Source organism: Lissotriton vulgaris, chromosome 11, assembly GCF_964263255.1.
Source record: "Lissotriton vulgaris chromosome 11, aLisVul1.2, whole genome shotgun sequence".
Taxonomy (NCBI): Eukaryota; Metazoa; Chordata; class Amphibia; order Caudata; family Salamandridae; genus Lissotriton; species Lissotriton vulgaris.
This window is the reverse complement of record NC_141699.1, coordinates 66,580,883-66,601,758: the sequence shown is the minus strand read 5'-3', so window position 1 is coordinate 66,601,758 and position 20,876 is coordinate 66,580,883. Positions and strand designations below refer to the sequence as shown.

Below are 20,876 nucleotides of genomic sequence, written 5' to 3'. Positions count from 1 at the left end.
CCTTAGCCAGTTGTCCCACTCTGAACTCAGCCTCTTCGATGTCCACCTATCAACAGGGAGAGCCGTAAGATTGCCTCCTGATCACTGGGCATGTACCAAAAACCTGCATTAATATCTCTGTAATGCCAATACCCAACAGTGAGCTTGCTGATTATGCTGATGGTTCATGACTTTGAAATGTTGCTGGAAACGTAAGAACTGGTTATTCTGTGTGCTCCTTGTACAAGGTTATTGAACTTAGACGCCTTGTTCATGTCCATTCCACTGAAGGAGCTGAACTTATGGCCCTGATCAGATCATGCATCTTCACTGAGAAAAAAAAGATTGTCACTATATTCACAAGCTTCTAGTATGCATTTGGGGTAGACCATGGTTTTGGGTTCATGACCTCAGCAGGGACCCTTATTAACAGGCATTTTTTTTAACTTAGTTTTATATAGCACAAACTTGATCTGAAAGTATCGGGTATCAGAGCGCTTTACAAAGCACCAGTTGCGTTAGAAGAGGTCACATTCATTTTTGTTAGGCACAGGGAGATTAAGTGATTAGACAAGATTCACAGGATGTTCAGCGTCATTGCCGAGACTTGAACTCAGTTCCCCAGATTTGAGGTCGACCGCCCTAGCTGTTAGGCCAACTCCTCTCCCAAAGCCAATAGTTCTCGACTTTTGGATCCATTGGCTTTGGTTTTTAGCCATGTTGTACACCAGCGTGACTGCTGCAAGCATGGTTCAAAGTTATAGTGGCATAGAGGAGAGTGGCATGGAGTGGAGTGAAAACGAGTGGAGTAGAGCGTCATGTAGTAGAGTATTGTGGAGGGGCATAGAGTGGAATAAAGTGTAGTGGAGTGTAATAGAGTAGATTGTCGCAGAGTGGCATAGAGTGTTGTTGAGTGGCGTGGAGTGGATAGAGTTGTAGCTGTGAGTAGCATAGAGTGAAGTACAGTCAGAAAGGAGTGGCGTAGAGTGGCGTGGAGTGGATAGAGTTGTAGCTGTGAGTAGCATAGAGTGAAGTACAGTCAGAAAGGAGTGGCGTAGAGTGGCGTGGAGTGGATAGAGTTGTAGCTGTGAGTAGCATAGAGTGAAGTAGAGTCAGAGAGGAGTGGCGTAGAGTGGAATGGCATGGCCTAGAGTCAAGTGAAGTAGAGTGGAGTGTAATAGGGTGGAGTAGAGTGTCATAGAGTGTATTCTAGTAGAGTGGAGTAGAGTGGAGAAGAGTGGAGTGGTGTGGAGTGTTGTAGAGTAGAGTTGGGTGGAGTACAGTGATGTAGAGTGGAGTAAAGTAGAATGTCAGGAGTGGAGGGGAATAAAGTTGAGGGGCATGCAGTGGAGTAAAGTGTTGTAAAGTGGAGTGGATTAGAGTGGAGTGCCATCTAGTGGAGTGGAGTAGAGCGTCATGTAGTAGAGTGAAGTAGAGTGTTGTGGAGGGGCGTATTGTGGAATAAAGTGTAGTAGAGTGTAATAGAGTGAAGCGGCATATTGTTGTTGAGTGGCGTGGAGTGGATAGAGTTGTAGAGTGGAGTAGCATAGAGTGAAGTAGAGTCAGAGAGGAGTGGCATAGAGTGGAATGGCGTGGTCTAGAGTAAAGTGGAGTAGATTGGAGTGTCATAGAGTGGAGTAGAGTGGAGTGGTGTGGAGTGTTGTAGTGTAGAGTTGGATGGAGTACAGATATGTAGAGTAGAGTAAAGTAGAGTGTCAAGAGTGGAGGGGAATAAAGTTGAGGGGCGTGCAGTAGCGTAAAGTTTTGTAAAGTGGAGTGGATTAGAGTGGAGTGCCATCTAGTGGAGTGGGGCAGAGTGGAGTGGTATAGTGCAGAACAGAGTAAAGAATCACAGAGTGCAGTAGAGGTGCTTAGAGTGGAGTGGTGTAAAGTGTCATGGGGTGTCATGGATGGAAGGGCCGCAGAGTGGAGTGGACTGGTGTAGAGTGTTGTAGAGTAGAGTATTGGAGAGTGGAGTATGGCCTAGAGTAAAGTGGCACAGAGTGTGGTGGAGGGGAGTGTTGTGTCGTGGGCTAGAGTGTCATAGAGTGGAGGGGCATAGAGTGGAGTAGATTGCTGTGGAGTGGAGCAGTGGAGAGTGGAGTGGCATAGAGTGGATTATGCATGGTTTGGTAGCACACTGTCATTACATGCAACACATTTTCAATTGAAATGACAATTTCATTTGCACACAATTTTACTGATAAAACTATACAGCGCACAAACGATAATGTGTGGAAATGGCATCACAATAGTGTACCGATTTGTTTTGATCATATTAAAATATTTGTTTCCACTAATTGACCTCTGTCTATGAGCGCACAGCAAATGTGACAAGATAAGAACAAAATGTGAAGGCCTGTTTACAGAAAGTAAGGAGCCATGGAAGAATGCAAGGAGCGATGTGGAACAAGGTTTGTTTGCTCCACTGGAGGGAGGAAGACATGCTGGACGGCCTAAAACAAATAAAGCCAGGAAATGGAGAGACAGACAATGTGAGCTACAAACCGAAAAGCCAATGGTAAGCAATGGGCAGAATGCATTCCCAGGGACGCTTTCTGAATGCCCACAAGAAGTCTTTTCGCAACCAGACAGCGCTACCTAGTAGGTTTTGACCTGAAAAGTTCCTTTTTCTGTAACTTTGTACCGCGTGCATCAAGCATGCACATGCCTACAAAATGACATGTTCGCTTTTTATTCATTTTATTTGCTGTGGTCAAACACAAACTAAAGGCAACCAATTGAATTAGAAACAGGTAAATGAGAGAGACAAAGCCAACCAATCGGAGTCAATGGGTGGGCTCTAAGCCCACTGTAAGTTTTTAGGTCTCACCTAGGCAGCGCTTGCGCTGTCTCTTCGAGACATGTTGTATTCATGTATGGACTTGAAGCTCTGCCTATTTTTCCGACCATTTTTTCAATTGGGTCCTGTTACTGTCCTTTGTAAATGGTGGCTTTTGATTCGTGAATAGGCTTAGTAGTTCCTCCTTTCCTTCTTTTGTAACCTCCCATGAGGACTGCCCCGTAACATGCATTGTTACTCTGTATGTTTTATTTACAGACTGTGAGCACTATTTTCTGAACCCTTTCCTTGCTGCCGTCGGCCATTGGCTGACGGCAGCACTACCTTACCAGTACGGAAACGCCCGCACCGCGGCGGAATTACTGCCGCGGTTAACGGGTTAAATTACTTTCTCCTATTGCACACACAACAGGCTCCCCTGCAACCGCTTGTCTTTTTTTAAGCAGAGTGGCACGCCAACCTTTATCTTATCTTGTTTTTGCAGCAACCATGGTGGCTTCACCATTAACACTGCACAAGCCCTGATATCTTTTTTTAGAGCAGCACAGTATGCCGCTCTTTATTTTATGTTTTTTTAAGCTGCGCTATGTTATCTTTTTTATCACAAGTGCAGCACGCTTCAGGTTAAACAACGGAAATATGCATGGGCACCGCGCTTTAGGTTTTAGCATGGCGCCCGCTTTCATAATAACAACATAGGCGCTGCGCTTTATGTTGCAGCAGGATGCCTGCTTTTCATTCCTCCTATCCGGTGTCACAGCCCCCATCCCCGCTCCCTCAAAAAACTTAAATATGCATAGGCGCCGCGCTTTAGGTTTCTTCATGGCACCCGCTTTCATATTAAAAATATGAGCGCTGCGCTTTATGTTGCAGCGTAGCACCTGCATTTCATTCTTCCTCTCCCGTGTCACAGCCCCCCATCCCCGTCCCGGACCTCTACACAAATTTAAATATGCACGGGTGCCACGCTTTAGGTTGCAGCACAGCGCCTGCTTAGACGGTGTTCCCTTCCCCAATAAGTCACCACGCCACATCCCTTCTTTACCACATCTGTCCTACATACGATTTCACTCCCTCTGCGCTTCCTGCCTACACATCTGTTTCCATACTTTATTGTGTACACTTACTTTCTTTAACCCCTCCCCTGCTGGTGACGGAACCGCTCCGTCATCAGCCGCGGTCACGCTGTGCTGATGACGGAGCGGTTCCGTCACGGCCTGCTCGGCACGCCTGTGCGGCGTGGATTCCGCGCCTGCGCTGAGGGTTCCATTAAGCGGGCGGGGCCGTGACGGAACCGCTCCGTCATGAGCACATAGCGACCGCGGCTGGTGACGGAGCGGTTCCGTCACCAGCATGGGTGCGCCGCGCGCGCCCCCCCCCACCTCCTTAGCGCTGCGGCGGAATAGCCGCCGCAGCGAAGGGGTTAAAAAAACACTCCACTGCAAATAAAAAACATAAATAAAAAAAGGTGTCATTTATAACACCAATAGCTTTAACTTTACAAATGCGAGACCTATTGCGTTGCACAAGCTTGTTGATGTGGTCCACAAGAGGCTTTCACCTATAAACAGCTCAAAGCTGTGTGCTAGGCATTGGGCAAAACCTACAATGTGGTTGCCCTACATCCATCTGACAGCCATTCTAAAGCTCTGATCACTACTTGAGCAAGGCTCGCGCATGCATTGTTTACAATGTGGTCTGGTCTTGTGTCAATGATTATAATGTAAATATACATTGATTTTTTCCTGCCTTTATTTTGGCTTATTGATATTCATGTGTTCTTCATTGTGTCGCAGGGTCCATGTTTCCCCTCTCAGACAGGTTCTTGGTGTGTGACAGTGACCACAACATCTGCCCACAGCTGGCCCTTGATCTCGGGCCCTGCAGGAGGGGCCCGGCTAAGGGGAAAGAAACTCCAGAGAAGGGTGAGGTTACTGATTAGAAACTGAAGGGCAGTGGGCGGAGCCTACGACCCCGTCCTGATGCCATTACCTGTAATCTGCACCGTATCTTGGGCTGCCCTCCCTATAGGACAATCAGACGTGCCCGAAGGGCTGGTGACGGGTCAGCACGTGGGGCGATATTTTGACTGTTCTTGGGCCAGTTTTATCGTCTGCTGGGTCGGTTTTTACTGCTGATTTCCCTGATATACATGAAAACAAGCATTGCCTGCAGCAAGCTCAACTCCAAACAGACTCCCATACCTTACAAAACACTTGCCCAGCAGCGTGATGATACAAGTTCAAAACTGCCCCAATTGTTAACAAGGGTCAATTGCTCAGCTTTCCGATTCACTGGCAGGGGCTTCTTTTTTTAAGCTGCCCGGGCCCTTACTGCACCTGCCCATCAGCCCTGAAGCAGACGATTCCTCGACCACGTCTTTCTGCCAGGAAAGGATCCTAAGGCGCTGCGGAACCCCAGTGGTGATACCACAATGTGCGATGATTTTGCTGCAGGGCCCCTCCTGAGTGGATGGTTTCGGACCATTAACAGTCGGGGAGTATGTCCTGGCTATGCCTGCCCTTCTGTGGAAACCCTTGTATTGCGATGCCCCTCAGAGTCACAGGTGTGGAAAATTGCGGGAAAAAGATGGTTCTCCTTGAGCGAGGTTCGTCTGGGCTCCAGAGAAGCCTCTCAGAAAAAATAGAAGCTCTGAGACTGTCTAGAAATGCTGCAGGAAGGGCATTAAACGTGTCTAAACACGTCACCAAAAGCAACAGGGCCTTCCCTTCGGATGGAAGATGGGATTCCCGCTGCCGGGGCCTTTAATGCGCCTTTGATCCGGGCATTTAATGTGGCAGACCGTCCCGGGTGCCTTGTCATCCAATGAACAATAAAGGAGTTTGTTTTATGTTTCTTTCGTGGTGCATCCCTCCCCCTCGTGCCTCCAGCCCTGACGTGTCCCCCTGCCTTCCCGCCCAGGGTCCCTCCCCTCGGCTCTGGCACGCCCTCTTCCATCCCTCGGGCACTCCCCACCGTTTCTGCCCGCCCTCTTTCACTCACTCTTCCCTCCCTGTCCAGGCCCCAGACTCTGCCCCTCCTGTTGTCTGCCTCAGTGCCTCCTCTGTCCTACCATTCACGCCCCCACGTTGCCCCGCCCCTCTCCTCCTGTAGGCCCCTCCCCCTCCTCTCTCCTTCCCTCCACGTCTCCCTCTCTTCCTCCTCTCTCCTCTAGATGTGACTGTCCCCCCCACCTCGCTCACCTTGTGTCCCTCCCCCTGTCTCCCCCTCCCCTGCCCCTCACACCCCTCTCTTGCCTGTCCCTCTCTCCCTGCTCAGTTCCTGGCAGACTCCGGCCGGGATCGCACCCTCCCTCCCCTGCACCATGCTGCCAACCCCGGGCACCGCGCTGCCACCCAGCCCCCGCCGCCTGGCAGCCGCCGCCGCCCCCGCAGGGAAGGCAAAGCTGACCCACCCCGGCAAGGCCATCCTGGCAGGTAAGTGCCCAGGGACCGTTCTGCATGTTTGACAGTTTCAGCACTTCCGTGATTGTCTGCAGCGCCCAGTGCAATGTACAGTGCACGACGAGGCGCTTTACTGACAGCACAGCCCAGACAGGTATTGGCAAAGTAAATGCAAGGCGTGTGCATGATAGCACAGTCTCTCCACATGTAGTCACTTGTGTTTTAGTGTTTACCTGCGCTCGGTGCTGCTTGCTTGCCTGCCCACACATCACTTCCGTGATTGTCTGCACCGCCCGGGTTACCTGCACACACCTCTCAGCCGGTGCCCTGTGCCTCTGTCTCTCGTGGCACCCGCTCTCACCTGGCTGTCGCCACCACCACCCTTCCCTGCACACACAGCTCTCCTGTGGGTGTCTTTCCTGTGCCTGGTGTACTTGCTCCCCTATGCACACACCTGCCCCTTGGCAGTATGCCCCCCTCGCCCCGGTGGCAGTGCACTGCTCCCCCGTGGTTTTTATTTATTTATTTATTTATTTATTTATGCATTTTTATATAGCGCGGACTTTACCCGAGGGCGTCAGAGCGCTTCACATTAGGAACAGAAATGAAACATAATGAGAAACATTACAAAAGAGCAGATTACAAAAGCATACGTTGCGTTACATAAGGTAATAGTGACAATTGTGAGCAAACAAAAACATGAGGTAGTAAAAATTGTGAGCAACCAAAAATACATGAGGTAGTAAGGGTAATAATGACAATCGTGAGCAAACCAAATACTTGAGGTAATAAAAATTGTGAGCAACCAAAAATACATGAGGTAGTAAAGGTAATAGTGACAATTGTGAGCAAACAAAATACTTGAGGTAGTAAAAATTGTGAACAACAAAAAAATACATGAGGTAGTCAAAAGTGCACAAGAGGAAAAGTGACAAGTGTGCAGTTAAAAGAGAAAACAGAGTATAATTTGAGGTATAATACTGCAATAAGTGCTCGGCACAAGAACAGGCGTTACGTAGGCAAGGTGGCACTTGTGCAAGTATCAAAGGTAAAAACATGTGAGAGGTAGCAACCGTGTGTTATAAGGGCAAAGTGTTATGTGCATGTTACAAAAGGGCACCGAACACAAGTACATGGAGAATACTGCAAAAAGGTGACCACTCAATGCGTGTACCCTGGCTCAAATATTTGAAGTCGCAATTTGCGAAACTAGGCCGACTGAACCTGTTTGACAATCCGGGGGATATAGTCAAGGGTGATGTTGTTGCAATTAAGAGAGCTTTTTACCTGAACCGTAATGTTGAAAGAGATGAAGTAGAGCTTCTGAAACCTAATGTTAGAATGTATATTATGTTGAGAACTTGTAATTCAATGGAATTGTACCTAACATGCTCCTTCACCACCCATGAGAAATTTTTGCTGACCCGCTTCAGGTTTAACATCTTTCATCAGCTTTTAATTAGACCCAAGTCGGACATTTTTAAGAGACCAGCAGCTCCCTGTGGCTGCGACGGGAAGTCTCCACAGGACATGCTGCATTTTATATTTTTATGTACATTTTATGAATACCCACGAAAGCGGTATCTGGTTACTCTTTTAAAGAAATTAAATTTTAATCAAATCAGACCCGCCCTTATGTACTTACAGTTGCTGCATCCGGACAGTGTCCTCCAGGTGTTAGAATTCTTAAAAATGACTATGAGACTAAGAAATTGTTTGGATGAGTAAATGTGCATTAACCGTAGTTTATGGCACTATTGCACTTTATTTTGTATATTCTGCATATGGACTTTACTTGCATCTCTTATTTTAATTCTTAATGCACCCTCTCTTTTTATGATAAATGTGTGTTGTATGTAATTTAAGATTGACTTTGTGAGTACTGTGATGTTTTTATGAATGTTTAACTGTGTGTACTTTTATGGATTGCAATTTATCCGAAATAAAGTCAATTTGATTTGATTTGATACATGAGGTAGTCAAAAGTGCACAAGAGGAAAAGTGACAAGTGTGCAGTTAAAAGAGAAAACAGAGTATAATTTGAGGTATAATACTGCAATAAGTGCTCGGCACAAGAACAGGCGTTACGTAGGCAAGGTGGCACTTGTGCAAGTATCAAAGGTAAAAACATGTGAGAGGTAGCAACCGTGTGTTATAAGGGCAAAGTGTTATGTGCATGTTACAAAAGGGCACCGAACACAAGTACATGGAGAATACTGCAAAAAGGCAGACACTCCCACCACAGGAAAACACTGGGAAGGCACTCCCATGGTCATGGAAAGTAGAAAATATCAGTAGTGGGAAGTCTTCCTCCGAATAGCAAGAGGACGTGCATTACTTTTGGAGGTGTCTCTGGAGGAGGAGAACTTTGAGGTCCCTTTTGAAGGCCTGGGAGGAGGCGGTGGTCCGGAGCTCAGGCGGAAACGAGTTCCAGATTCTCACTGCGTTGCCTGAAAAGGATTGGGCCATTGTTCTTTCCTTCTTGAAAGTGGGAGGTTCAAGCAGTAGATTCTCGGCATTGCGTGAAGGTCTAGAGCCTCCAGAGAGTTTCAGTTTATTCACCAGGTAGCGGGGAGAGGAGGAGTGCAGGGCTTTGTGGGTGATACAAGCGGTCTTGTAGATAGCTCTAGCCTCAAAGGGAAGCCAGCGGAGGGTGGATAACAACGGTGTGATGTGATCGCTTCTTTTGGCCCCATAGATGAAACGAGCTGCTGAATGGAAGACAGACTTAAGTGGGGACAGGTGAGATTTGGGGAGGCCAGTAAGAAGAGAATTGCAGTAGTCTAGTCTGGAGAGGACCAGCGATTGCACCAGGGTTATAAGGTCCTGCTCCGGGAAGAAGCGACGGATTCCCCAAAGAAGGCGCAGTTGGTAGCGAGCAGATTTTGCAATAGAATTGATGTGGGGAGTTAGATTGAGTTTTTTGTCTAGAATGACACCAAGAGATTTTGCGCTGTCGACAATGATGGGTTTGTTGTTTAGTAGATTCATCTGATCCATCCATGATTGAACCGGGGGAGGAGAGAGTGAGGAGGAGAAGAGGAGGAATTCAGTTTTGGAGGGATTCAGAATTAATTGATGAGATGACATCCAGTTTTGAATGGAGTCAAGAGTAGATCTTAGGATGGAGAGATCATGAGTGGAGGCAACCTTGAGGTAGAGTTGAGTGTCATCTGCATAGAGATGATAGTGAATCCCGGATTTGCTTAGGTGGTTGCCTGTTGTTCCAATGACTGCAGACGGGCATTTTTCCGTGGCCAGTTTGTGTGAAAGCATTTCTTGTTTGTGTCACCCTAGCCACTATAAAGTCTTCCTAAACAACCCTCCGCCCAGACACAGCTGTAAACATGTTGTTTTCCTGACTCTGGACTTTGGTCTGACTTGGTTGCGAACGATGCAGTATTCCCAGCTCCTGTCAAAGGTGTGATCCTGGGCAGGCGCGCAACACCCATTGGGCTCACAGGGCTTCAGCCCCCCCTCCCTCCCCGTCGTGTGTGTCAGCCCGGGCACACACGTCTCAAGCTGCGTTACCTCTGTGTGCCCGGGCCTCTTATTTTCCAAAAGTGGGAGTTCTTGTCACCTGCGCGAACGCTGTGTTAGGCGCTATACGAAGCCGTAAAACTGGATATTTGGCTATAGGCCGATGCTTCACAGTTCGGCATGGCTGGGCAGCAACAGGATGGCAGGTGTAACCCCTGCCACCTCTTACAGAGAGTTCAACCTTTGATCTGCTGCTTGCATAGATTACATGTAGGCGCGTTAACCCTCTGAGCTACCAGGGAATACGTGACCGGCAGGTTGAGCTGCGTTACAAGGATGCCATGGATCCTGCCTCTGGTGGAGGGCGTGCCAGCCGGATGTTGCCACCCGGCAGGTCCTCGCGCCGGGCTCCCCGGGTCGGCTGTCGTGCCTTCCGATTGGCAGCTGTGTGGGGTGTGGTGCACCAGCACTCTTGCTCACCCCATTGTCCTATAAATAGACTGTGTGATGCAGATGGGATAGTCTAGTGCCTGAAGGTGGCTGGGGCGGGGGAGAAGGGGCATTCCAGGATTCAATGCCAACCTACCAGTCTCGTGGCACCGCCGACAGGAGACAGCCATTCATCCACCCAGGAGGGCATTAACGAACACAGGCATGGGCACATGAAAGCAGGCACCCATGACTGAAAGAATGGTTTTACGCACGAGCCAACAAACGCGATGAAGAATGAGTGACTGCATGCATGAATGAGTGAATGCATGAGTGACTGCATGCATGAGTGACTGCATGCATGAATGAGTGAATGCATAAATGAAATCACGCACCAATAAATGAATGGACGATCACACGCATAAAAAAACAAATGCTTGGAATATTTGTTAAATGCAGGAAACAACACTTACAACGCAACTTTTACAACGCACAACCTTTACAATGCAACTTTTACAACGCACTACCTTTACAACGAAACTTTTACAACGCAACATCCATTACAATGCATGCCATTACAACGCAACTATTACAACGCATGTCACTACAGCGCATACCACTACAACGCATGTCATTACAATGCAGTCATTACAACGCATACCATTACAACCCATACCTACACTATCCAACACTTACCCTACTGTTGCACCCCCTGGAGTTAGAATAGTAATTTTTACCCCTACACTATCCAATACTTACCATACAGGCAATGTAATGGTATGCGTTGTAATGGTATGCGTTGTAAATGTAGTATGCGTTGTAGTGGAATGCGTTGTAAAGGTAGTTTCAAAGAATTTGTTGTAATGGCATGCGTTGTAATGAAATGCGTTGTAATGGATGTTGCGGTGTAAAAAATGCGTTGTAAAGGTATGCGTTGTAAAAGTATGTGTTGTAACGACATACATCCGTTAAATGCATGCATGTATCAATCATTGAATTCATGTACGAACACGGGAATGATTGAATGCATTGATAAATAATGCATGGATGATTGAATGAATGGCAGAACATGTAAACAAACACCTGCTTGAATGGATGCACCCTTGGATGGGCCATTCAGTGATTGACTCCGTGAATGGATGGATGGATTAATGAACATGCCAGCGGATGATTGAATGCACGAATAAAGACACGCATGGGTCACTGCGTGTATGAATGAATGCATCTTTGAGGGTATGCATTAAATAATGCATGATTGTTGCATTGAAGAATGAATGATTAATTGCGACTCTGTAGCAGATGAATGGATACATTTGAGGGGGGCACTGATGCAAGTCCAGATGCTCGTGGCTGGCTCAAGGGCTGGGTGTGCTTTTACGACACTGCTTCTCAGGGCAGTGCCACTGTCAGGGGTAAGGGATGCCAGTCTTGTTAACACCCCAACATGGGCGTATAGGCGGTGCCAGTCGTGGGCATTCGTCAGAGGGAATGCCAGGCTGGGCATCTGCCTCTCTGAGGTGGGTGTTCCGCTCTGTGGGAGTGCCAGCTAAGGGCAGTAGCTGTCCACGGTGAAGGGCAGTTATGGGCAGAGCTCCATTTTGAAAGTGCCTGTGAGGAGATGTGGCTATTAGTCCGAGAGAGTGGGTGCCACGGCTGATGTTGATAGGATCAGGGCGAATTCTTGGCATTCTGGACGCATGCCAGTTTGGACGAGTGCCCGCCTGCGGAAGAAGGGCCCAGCATAGGAAGGTTTGCAGAGAACCAGTAGTGCCCACTCTGGGAAGCAGGACTACCTGTGAGAGTGCCCGTCTAGGCAGTGGGCACCATCTGGTGGGGGTGCCAGTCTTGGGAAGTGACTGTCTGAGGAAGTAGCTGCCAGCCAGGGAGGGTTTAATGGATATTAGGGGACGTTTTGCCTTTCTGATGGGAGCGTGTGCCACCCTGGGGAAATGTGGTCTTAGAAAGTAGGTGCCACCTGGGGGGCGGGGGGGCATGATAGTCAGGAGGATGGATGTCAACCTGGTGGGCAGGGTGGCAGTGAATGCAGACTGGCCGCAGGGAGTCTGGGGTGAATGCCAGCCTCGGTTGGTTCAGTCTAGTGACATGCCAGTCTGGGTGGGTGCTGGTGAGATGGAATGCCAGGTGTGCGATGTGTGACAAGGACAGAGGAAAAGAATGCCTGTGTAGGGGGGTGGGTGCCAGTGTCGAGTGTGCCAGTCTTGGTATGTGGAGTGAGGTGAAGAATCACAAGAGCTTTTCCGGAGTGTTTTGTGAAGGGCGGGGTGTATGCCAGTCTGAGTATAATGTGTTTGGGAAATATTAGCCTCTGCGAGTGGGCGCCAATGTGGAGGGGTGCCAATCTACGGAATGCCAGTCTAGGGGAGTGGTGTTAGTCTGCGGTGGGTACTTGGGAGTCTGGGTGGACTGCCAGGCTCGGGAGCTGAGTGGTGTGAGAGGGGGGGCATTAGTGGCAGTCCGTGAAGTGCCAGTCGGAGGTGGGAGTGTTTTGTGCTTGACAGGGTGCGGTGCCAGTCTACACAAGTAAGGAGTCAGTCGGAAGGGAGACGGAAGAGCCAATCAGACTCCAGCAGGGTGGGTGCCATGTGCAGGGATGGGTGGAGTGCCAGTCTTGGGCTGCCAGCCTAGGGTGCTGCCCCCCCAAGTGGCGCGGCGGAGCCTGGCCCCGGGGGAAGCAGATAAGGTGTTATTCTGTGGTATGATACACAGCAGAGGACAGGCAGCCAATCAGAGGCCAGCATTCATGCTCCCGGCCTTCTCATTGGACGAGTGGGGGGAACTGCAGACCGCCTGTGAGTGAGCTGGGAGGGCGGGGCTGCCCCTTGCCTGGGGTGGGGGAGGGATGTATGGGGGGAAGGAGGTCAGGCTTTCTGTCCATACACGTGGTTGATACTCGCTCATGCTGAGGCTGATGTAATGTAGCAAGTGTGATCTCATGATGCAACGCTGACTGATGTCTCCTGAGCAGCAAGTCATCTCACTCTGCATAAAGAGGACTCCCTGATATCCCTTGCACGTGTCACCTCACTCTGCATAAAGAGGACTCCCTGATATCCATTGCACGTGTCATCTCACTCTGCATAAAGAGGACTCCCTGATACCCCTTGCACGTGTCATCTCACTCTGCATAAAGAGGACTCCCTGATATCCCTTGCACGTGTCATCTCACTCTGCATAAAGAGGACTCCCTGATACCCCTTGCACGTGTCATGTCACTCTGCATAAAGGACTCCCGGATATCCCTTGCACGTGCCATCTCACTCTGCATAAAGGACTCCCCGATATCCCTTGCACGTGCCATCTCACTCTGCATAAAGGACTCCCCGATATCCCTTGCACGTGCCATCTCACTCTGCATAAAGGACTCCCCGATATCCCTTGCACGTGCCATCTCACTCTGCATAAAGAGGACTCCCCGATATCCCTTGCACGTGCCATCTCACTCTGCATAAAGAGGACTCCCCGATATCCCTTGCACGTGTCATCTCTCTCTGTATAAAGAGGACTCCCCGATATCCCTTGCACGTGTCATGTCACTCTGCATAAAGAGGACTCCCTGATACCCCTTGCACGTGTCATGTCACTCTGCATAAAGGACTCCCGGATATCCCTTGCACGTGCCATCTCACTCTGCATGAAGAGGACTCCCGGATATCCCTTGCACGTGTCATCTCACTCTGTATAAAGAGGACTCCCCGATATCCCTTGCATGTGTCATCTCACTCTGTATAAAGAGGACTCCCCGATATCCCTTGCACGTGTCATCTCACTCTGCATAAAGAGGACTCCCTGATACCCCTTGCACGTGCCACCTGCCTCTGCATAAAGAGGACTCCCTGATATCCCTTGCACGTGTCATCTCACTCTCTATGAGGTGAACTCCCTGATATCCCTTGCACGTGTCATCTCACTCTGCATAAAGAGGACTCCCCGATATCTCCTGCACGTGTCATCTCACTCTGCATAAAGATGACTCCCTGATATCTCTTGCACGTGTCATCTCACTCTCTATGAGGTGAACTCCCTGATATCCCTTGCACGTGTCATCTCACTCTGCATAAAGAGGACTCCCTGATATCTCCTGCACGTGTCATCTCACTCTGCATAAAGATGACTCCCTGATATCCCTTGCACGTGTCATCTCACTCTCTATGAGGTGGACTCCCTGATATCCCTTGCACGTGGCATCTCACTCGTATAAAGAGGACTCCCTGATATCCCTTGCACGTGTCATCTCACTCTGCATAAAGAGGACTCCCCGATATCCCTTGCACGTGTCATCTCACTCTGTATAAAGAGGACTCCCTGATATCTCCTGCACATGTCATCTCTCTCGTATAAAGAGGACTCCCTGATATCCCTTGCACGTGTCATCTCACTCTGCATAAAGAGGACTCCCTGATACCCCTTGCACGTGTCACCTCACTCTGCGTAAAGAGGACTCCCTGATATCCCTTGCACGTGTCATCTCACTCTCTATGAGGTGGACTCCCTGATATCCCTTGCACGTGTCATCTCACTCTCTATGAGGTGGACTCCCTGATATCCCTTGCACGTGTCATCTCACTCTGCATAAAGATGACTCCCTGATATCCCTTGCACGTGTGATATCTCTTGCACGTGTCATCTCACTCTGCATAAAGGACTCCATGATATCTCCTGCATGTGTCATCTCACTCTGCATAAAGATGACTCCCTGATATCCCCTGCACGTGTCATCTCACTCTGTATGAAGAGGACTTCCTGATATCCCCTGCACGTGTCATCTCACTCTCTATGAGGTGGACTCCCTGATATCCCCTGCACGTGTCATCTCACTCTGCATAAAGAGTACTCCCCGATATCCCTTGCACGTGTCATCTCACTCTGCATAAAGAGGACTCCCCGATATCCCTTGCACGTGTCATCTCACTCTGCATAAAGAGTACTCCCCGATATCCCTTGCACGTGTCATCTCACTCTGCATAAAGATGACTCCCTGATATCCCCTGCACGTGTCATCTCACTCTGTATGAAGAGGACTTCCTGATATCCCCTGCACGTGTCATCTCACTCTGTATGAAGAGGACTCCCTGATATCCCTTGCACGTGTCATCTCACTCTGCATAAAGAGGACTCCCTGATACCCCTTGCACGTGTCATCTCACTCTGTATGAAGATGACTCCCTGATATCCCTTGCAAGTGTCATCTCACTCTGCATAAAGAGGACTCCCTGATACCCCTTGCACGTGTCATCTCACTCTGTATGAAGATGACTCCCTGATATCCCTTGCACGTGTCATCTCACTCTGTATAAAGAGGACTCCTTGATACCCCTTGCACGTGTCATCTCACTCTGCGTAAAGAGGACTCCCTGATATCCCTTGCACGTGTCATCTCACTCTGCATAAAGAGGACTCCCTTATATCCCCTGCACGTGTCATCTCACTCTCTATGAGGTGGACTCCCTGATATCCCCTGCACGTGCCATCTCACTCTGTATGAAGAGGACTCCCTGATATCCCTTGCACGTGTCACCTCACTCTGCATAAAGAGGACTCCCTGATATCCCTTGCACGTGTCATCTCACTCTCTATGAGGTGGACTCCCTGATATCCCGTGCACCTGTCATCTCACTCTCTATGAGGTGAACTCCCTGATATCCCTTGCACGTGTCATCTCACTCTGCATAAAGATGACTCCCTGATATCCCCTGCACGTGTCATCTCACTCTGTATGAAGAGGACTCCCTGATATACCTTGCACGTGTCACCTCACTCTGCATAAAGAGGACTCCCTGATATCCCTTGCACGTGTCATCTCACTCTGCGTAAAAAGGACTCCCTGATATCCCTTGCTCGTGTCATCTCACTCTCTATGAGGTGGACTCCCTGATATCCCTTGCACGTGTCATCTCACTCTCTATGAGGTGGACTCCCTGATATCCCTTGCACGTGTCATCTCACTCTGCATAAAGATGACTCCCTGATATCCCTTGCACGTGTGATATCTCTTGCACGTGTCATCTCACTCTGCATAAAGGACTCCATGATATCTCCTGCACGTGTCATCTCACTCTGCATAAAGATGACTCCCTGATATCCCCTGCACGTGTCATCTCACTCTCTATGAGGTGGACTCCCTTATATCCCCTGCACGTGTCATCTCACTCTGCATAAAGAGTACTCCCCGATATCCCTTGCACGTGTCATCTCACTCTGCATAAAGACGACTCCCTGATATCCCTTGCACGTGTCATCTCACTCTGCATAAAGATGACTCCCTGATATCCCCTGCACGTGTCATCTCACTCTGTATGAAGAGGACTTCCTGATATCCCCTGCACGTGTCTTCTCACTCTGTATGAAGAGGACTCCCTGATATCCCTTGCACGTGTCATCTCACTCTGCATAAAGAGGACTCCCTGATACCCCTTGCACGTGTCATCTCACTCTGTATGAAGATGACTCCCTGATATCCCTTGCAAGTGTCATCTCACTCTGCATAAAGAGGACTCCCTGATACCCCTTGCACGTGTCATCTCACTCTGTATGAAGATGACTCCCTGATATCCCTTGCACGTGTCATCTCACTCTGTATAAAGAGGACTCCCTGATACCCCTTGCACGTGTCATCTCACTCTGCGTAAAGAGGACTCCCTGATATCCCTTGCACGTGCCATCTCACTCTGCATAAAGAGGACTCCCTGATATTCCCTGCACGTGTCATCTCACTCTCTATGAGATGGACTCCCTGATATCCCCTGCACGTGCCATCTCACTCTGTATGAAGAGGACTCCCTGATATCCCTTGCACGTGTCATCTCACTCTGTATGAAGATGACTCCCTGATATCCCTTGCACTTGTCATCTAACTCTGTATGAAGATGACTCCCTGATATACCTTGCACGTGTCACCTCACTCTGCATAAAGAGGACTCCCTGATATCCCTTGCACGTGTCATCTCACTCTCTATGAGGTGGACTCCCTGATATCCCGTGCACCTGTCATCTCACTCTCTATGAGGTGAACTCCCTGATATCCCTTGCACGTGTCATCTCACTCTGCATAAAGATGACTCCCTGATATCCCCTGCACGTGTCATCTCACTCTGTATGAAGAGGACTCCCTGATATCCCTTGCACGTGTCACCTCACTCTGCATAAAAAGGACTCCCTGATATCCCTTGCACGTGTCATCTCACTCTGCGTAAAAAGGACTCCCTGATATGCCTTGCTCGTGTCATCTCACTCTCTATGAGGTGGACTCCCTGATATCCCTTGCACGTGTCATCTCACTCTCTATGAGGTGGACTCCCTGATATCCCTTGCATGTGTCATCTCACTCTGTATAAAGAGGACTCCCTGATATCCCTTGCACGTGTCATCTCACTCTGCGTAAAAAGGACTCCCTGATATCCCTTGCACGTGTCATCTCACTCTCTATGAGGTGGACTCCCTGATATCTCCTGCACGTGTCATCTCACTCTATATGAGGTGGACTCCCTGATATCCCCTGCACGTGTCATCTCACTCTATATGAGGTGGACTCCCTGATATCCCTTGCACGCGTCATCTCACTCTGTATAAAGAGGACTCCCTGATATCCCTTGCACGTGTCATCTCACTCTGCATAAAGAGGACTCCTTAACCCCTTCCATGCTGATGACGAACCCCAGCGTCATGCACTACGGTGCTCGTGTGCTGATGACGGCTGGGGTTCGTCACTGCCCGCCCCAGTTCGTGTTGTTTACAGCACACCAGGGGAATCGCGGCCGAATGGAAAGGGTTAATATCCCTTGCACGTGTCACCTCACTCTGCATAAGGAGGACTCTCTAATACCCCTTGCACGTGTCACCTCACTCTGCATAAAGAGGACTCCCCGATATCCCTTGCACGTGTCAAATTCAAATTCAAATTCAAATAAAGCTTTATTCGATTTTTACGAGGAAAATCATAAAAGCACACATGATACAGCATAAAAATGAGTACGAATTTCAATCATAAAACATACAACATACAAATAAAGGTTTAAAAATTGAGTTTGTGCAAATTATGGCTGGCGGGGAACAGAAGACAGTTAGTTCATAGACGCTCTACACCTTACTGCGAATTTCAAAATGCTAGTAGCTGCATTGATTATAAGTTCATCTTCAAGCATGTATAGCTTAAGTAAGGCTGGCCTGCACTGTCTTAAGCCCCAGAGTTTAAAAAGTGGGAGAAGATGTTTCCTTCTGCCCCAGTCATAAAATTTGCAGAATAAAATAACGTGAATGTTGGATTGCTTGGATACATTGTCATAAGGACAGACCACCAAGGTAGTCGACCAATCATTTACGGTGGGAAATGTTAGTAGACGGAAGAAACAATCCGTCCTCATCCTTGTTAGCAACATTCTCGTATAGGGTGTAATAGTCAGAGAGAGGTAAGATGGGATGCCAGCATCATAAAGTAAGAGGTTGTGGTTGGCAATCGATAGTTTGTTACCTTCAAGATAAGAACGTCTGTCTGAGAGTAAGCCTAAACAACGAGCCTTGAGGTCCTTTTTAGAAATCGTTTGACAGATTGTGGGGTTAATATACATATCGGCTAGATCCAGTGAGGTTAAAAATTTCTGTACATAGGCGAGCCAGGGTATTTTTCTTGAGTTAGTTAAGGCCATGCAATCCTTAATTACATCCTGGTTTAACACCGTTTTTTCCGAGGACCATACTTTATGCCATAGCAGAATTGGTGCAATTTTGATTGTATCCGAGATGTATACTCGTGCTAGCTCATTATGGCAGACTGTGGTTGAAATGGATCGAGGAACAGCCAGCAAAAATTTTAAAAATGCATTCTCGCTGGTTTGGATCTCTCCACAGTCCGCCAGGCCCCAGATACCTGCTCCGTATGTTGCGGTGGAGACGCATTTGGCAGCAAGTATGTCCAACAAAATCCTAACTGGTTTCCCACCTAGTTTAGTCGCGAATTTCTTCAGGGCTCCAATTTGTCTGATAAAAGCCAAATTTCGGGTGTGTACAGCATTCTTCCATGTGCCTGTGCTGCTAAAAAGTATACCCAGGTAAGTAAAGGTTTTTGTGAGGCTGATCTTAGTTGCATCAATAAACGTATTGCAAGAGGTGTTCTTTTTGTTACTGCAACACATTGTGAAGGTTTTACTTACATTGATCTTAAGGCCTCTCGAGCCCATAAAGGTATAAAAGGCAGTCAACGCTTTTTGAAGCCCTAATTGGGTCCTGGACATGATAACGGCGTCGTCCGCGTATAAAAGGATTGGAACCGCAAGGCCATTTATTTTTGGATAGTCAACATCTAGTTTGGCCAGGCAGTCGGCGACGCTGTTGATGTACAAATTAAAAAGAAAGGGGGCAAGGATACAGCCCTGCCTGACCCCCTTTTTAATAGGGAACTTGTTCGTGCAGGCTCCATCATTCCCATAGCGGACCTTGGCCCCTGCTCCTCGATAGAGTTCTTTTATGAAAGCTAAGATGTTAGGGTCAACGCCCATATTAATGAGGGTAGACCAGAGTAAGCTGTGGTTGAGGCAATCAAAAGCAGAGCTTAAGTCCACAAAAGTCATGTATATATTGCCTCTTTTTGCCAACACGTGTTTGTCGATGATCAGAGCTAGATTTAAGCATTGTTCCACTGTCCCGAGACCAGAAACGAACCCATATTGAAATTTAGACAAAATGTTATTTTCCTGTGCCCATGTTTGTAATTGGTTCAACAGGACTCTCCCGGCCACCTTCATCATGGAGTCCAATAAGGAAATTGGTCTATAACATTTTGGGTCCGTTCTTTCACCTTTTTTAAAGATGGGTATTATGATCGCTTCTTGCCATGTTGCAGGGAATCCTTTGCGGGCATAAGAGTTGAGGACGTTTGTAAGAATAGGTGCCCATAATTGAATGTTGTCTTTAAATAGGTCTATAGGGATTCCATCTGGGCCGGGCGCTTTGGCATTAGAACTTTCAAGGATAGCCAGTTCCACTTCTGAATAATTAAAGTAGATGGATAGTGGGAACGGCTCCGAGTTATTAATTTGCGATTCATTACTCTCCGTTGGTTGAGTTACAAGGTTAGGTGGTTCAATCCGGTCATCTAGTTTGTACAGTTCGGTAAAGTGATTTATCCAAACTTCTTCCGTGATGGCAATTTCTATGCGGTCAGTTGACCTGTCGCTAAAAAAGGGGGCGTTGACCTCCCTCCAGAAGGCCGTATTGTCTCTTAAGGTACTAGCTTTCAACAGAGCTTCCCAGGCCGCAGTTTTCAGTTCCTTTTTTCTGTTCTTAATTGCCTGTTTATAAGCGGCACGCGCGGCTCTAATTTCCACCTGGTTTTTTGGAGTTTTGTTAAGGGTGGCCTTCAAGATGTTATGAGTGTTTGAACACTCGTGGTCAAACCAACCACGGCTCTTAGAACCATTGCTTTTGTTATTGTTTCTGGTCAAATTTTTTCTAATTTGTGAAGCAATTTGGTCAAAGGCGAAAATGATTTCTTGTGGGTTGGGAGGGAGTTCTAGGCAAGTCCGAAAAAGATCAGGGACAGTTTTGATCAGATTTTCAAGAAATTTCGAGGTGTCAATTTTAGCCCATTTTATAGTGTATCCGTTTCTTGATGAAAGAGAAATGGTATGTGAGAAAAGATTTTCCATATTGCTCCTGGACTTAGTACCACTGGAGGGGGAATATATTTTGACACTGATGGGGTAGTGATCGCTCAGCACCAGCTCCTCTCTGTTGAATTCTAGGGCGTCGCCATGATGACTGTGAGACAA

General features: G+C 48.2%; 1 protein-coding gene across 1 annotated transcript in view; it reads left to right on the top strand.

The window, feature by feature from the left end:
- The first annotated feature begins 5,981 nt into the window (after nt 1-5,981).
- The window catches only part of SLC25A1 (solute carrier family 25 member 1), a 125,389-nt gene continuing 110,494 nt past the window's right edge, over nt 5,982-20,876 (top strand). Inside the window, exon 1 of the mRNA XM_086942710.1 lies at nt 5,982-6,219. Coding sequence (XP_086798836.1) covers nt 6,108-6,219 — 112 coding nt within the window. The 5' untranslated portion in view covers nt 5,982-6,107. The remainder of the gene's footprint in view (nt 6,220-20,876) is intronic.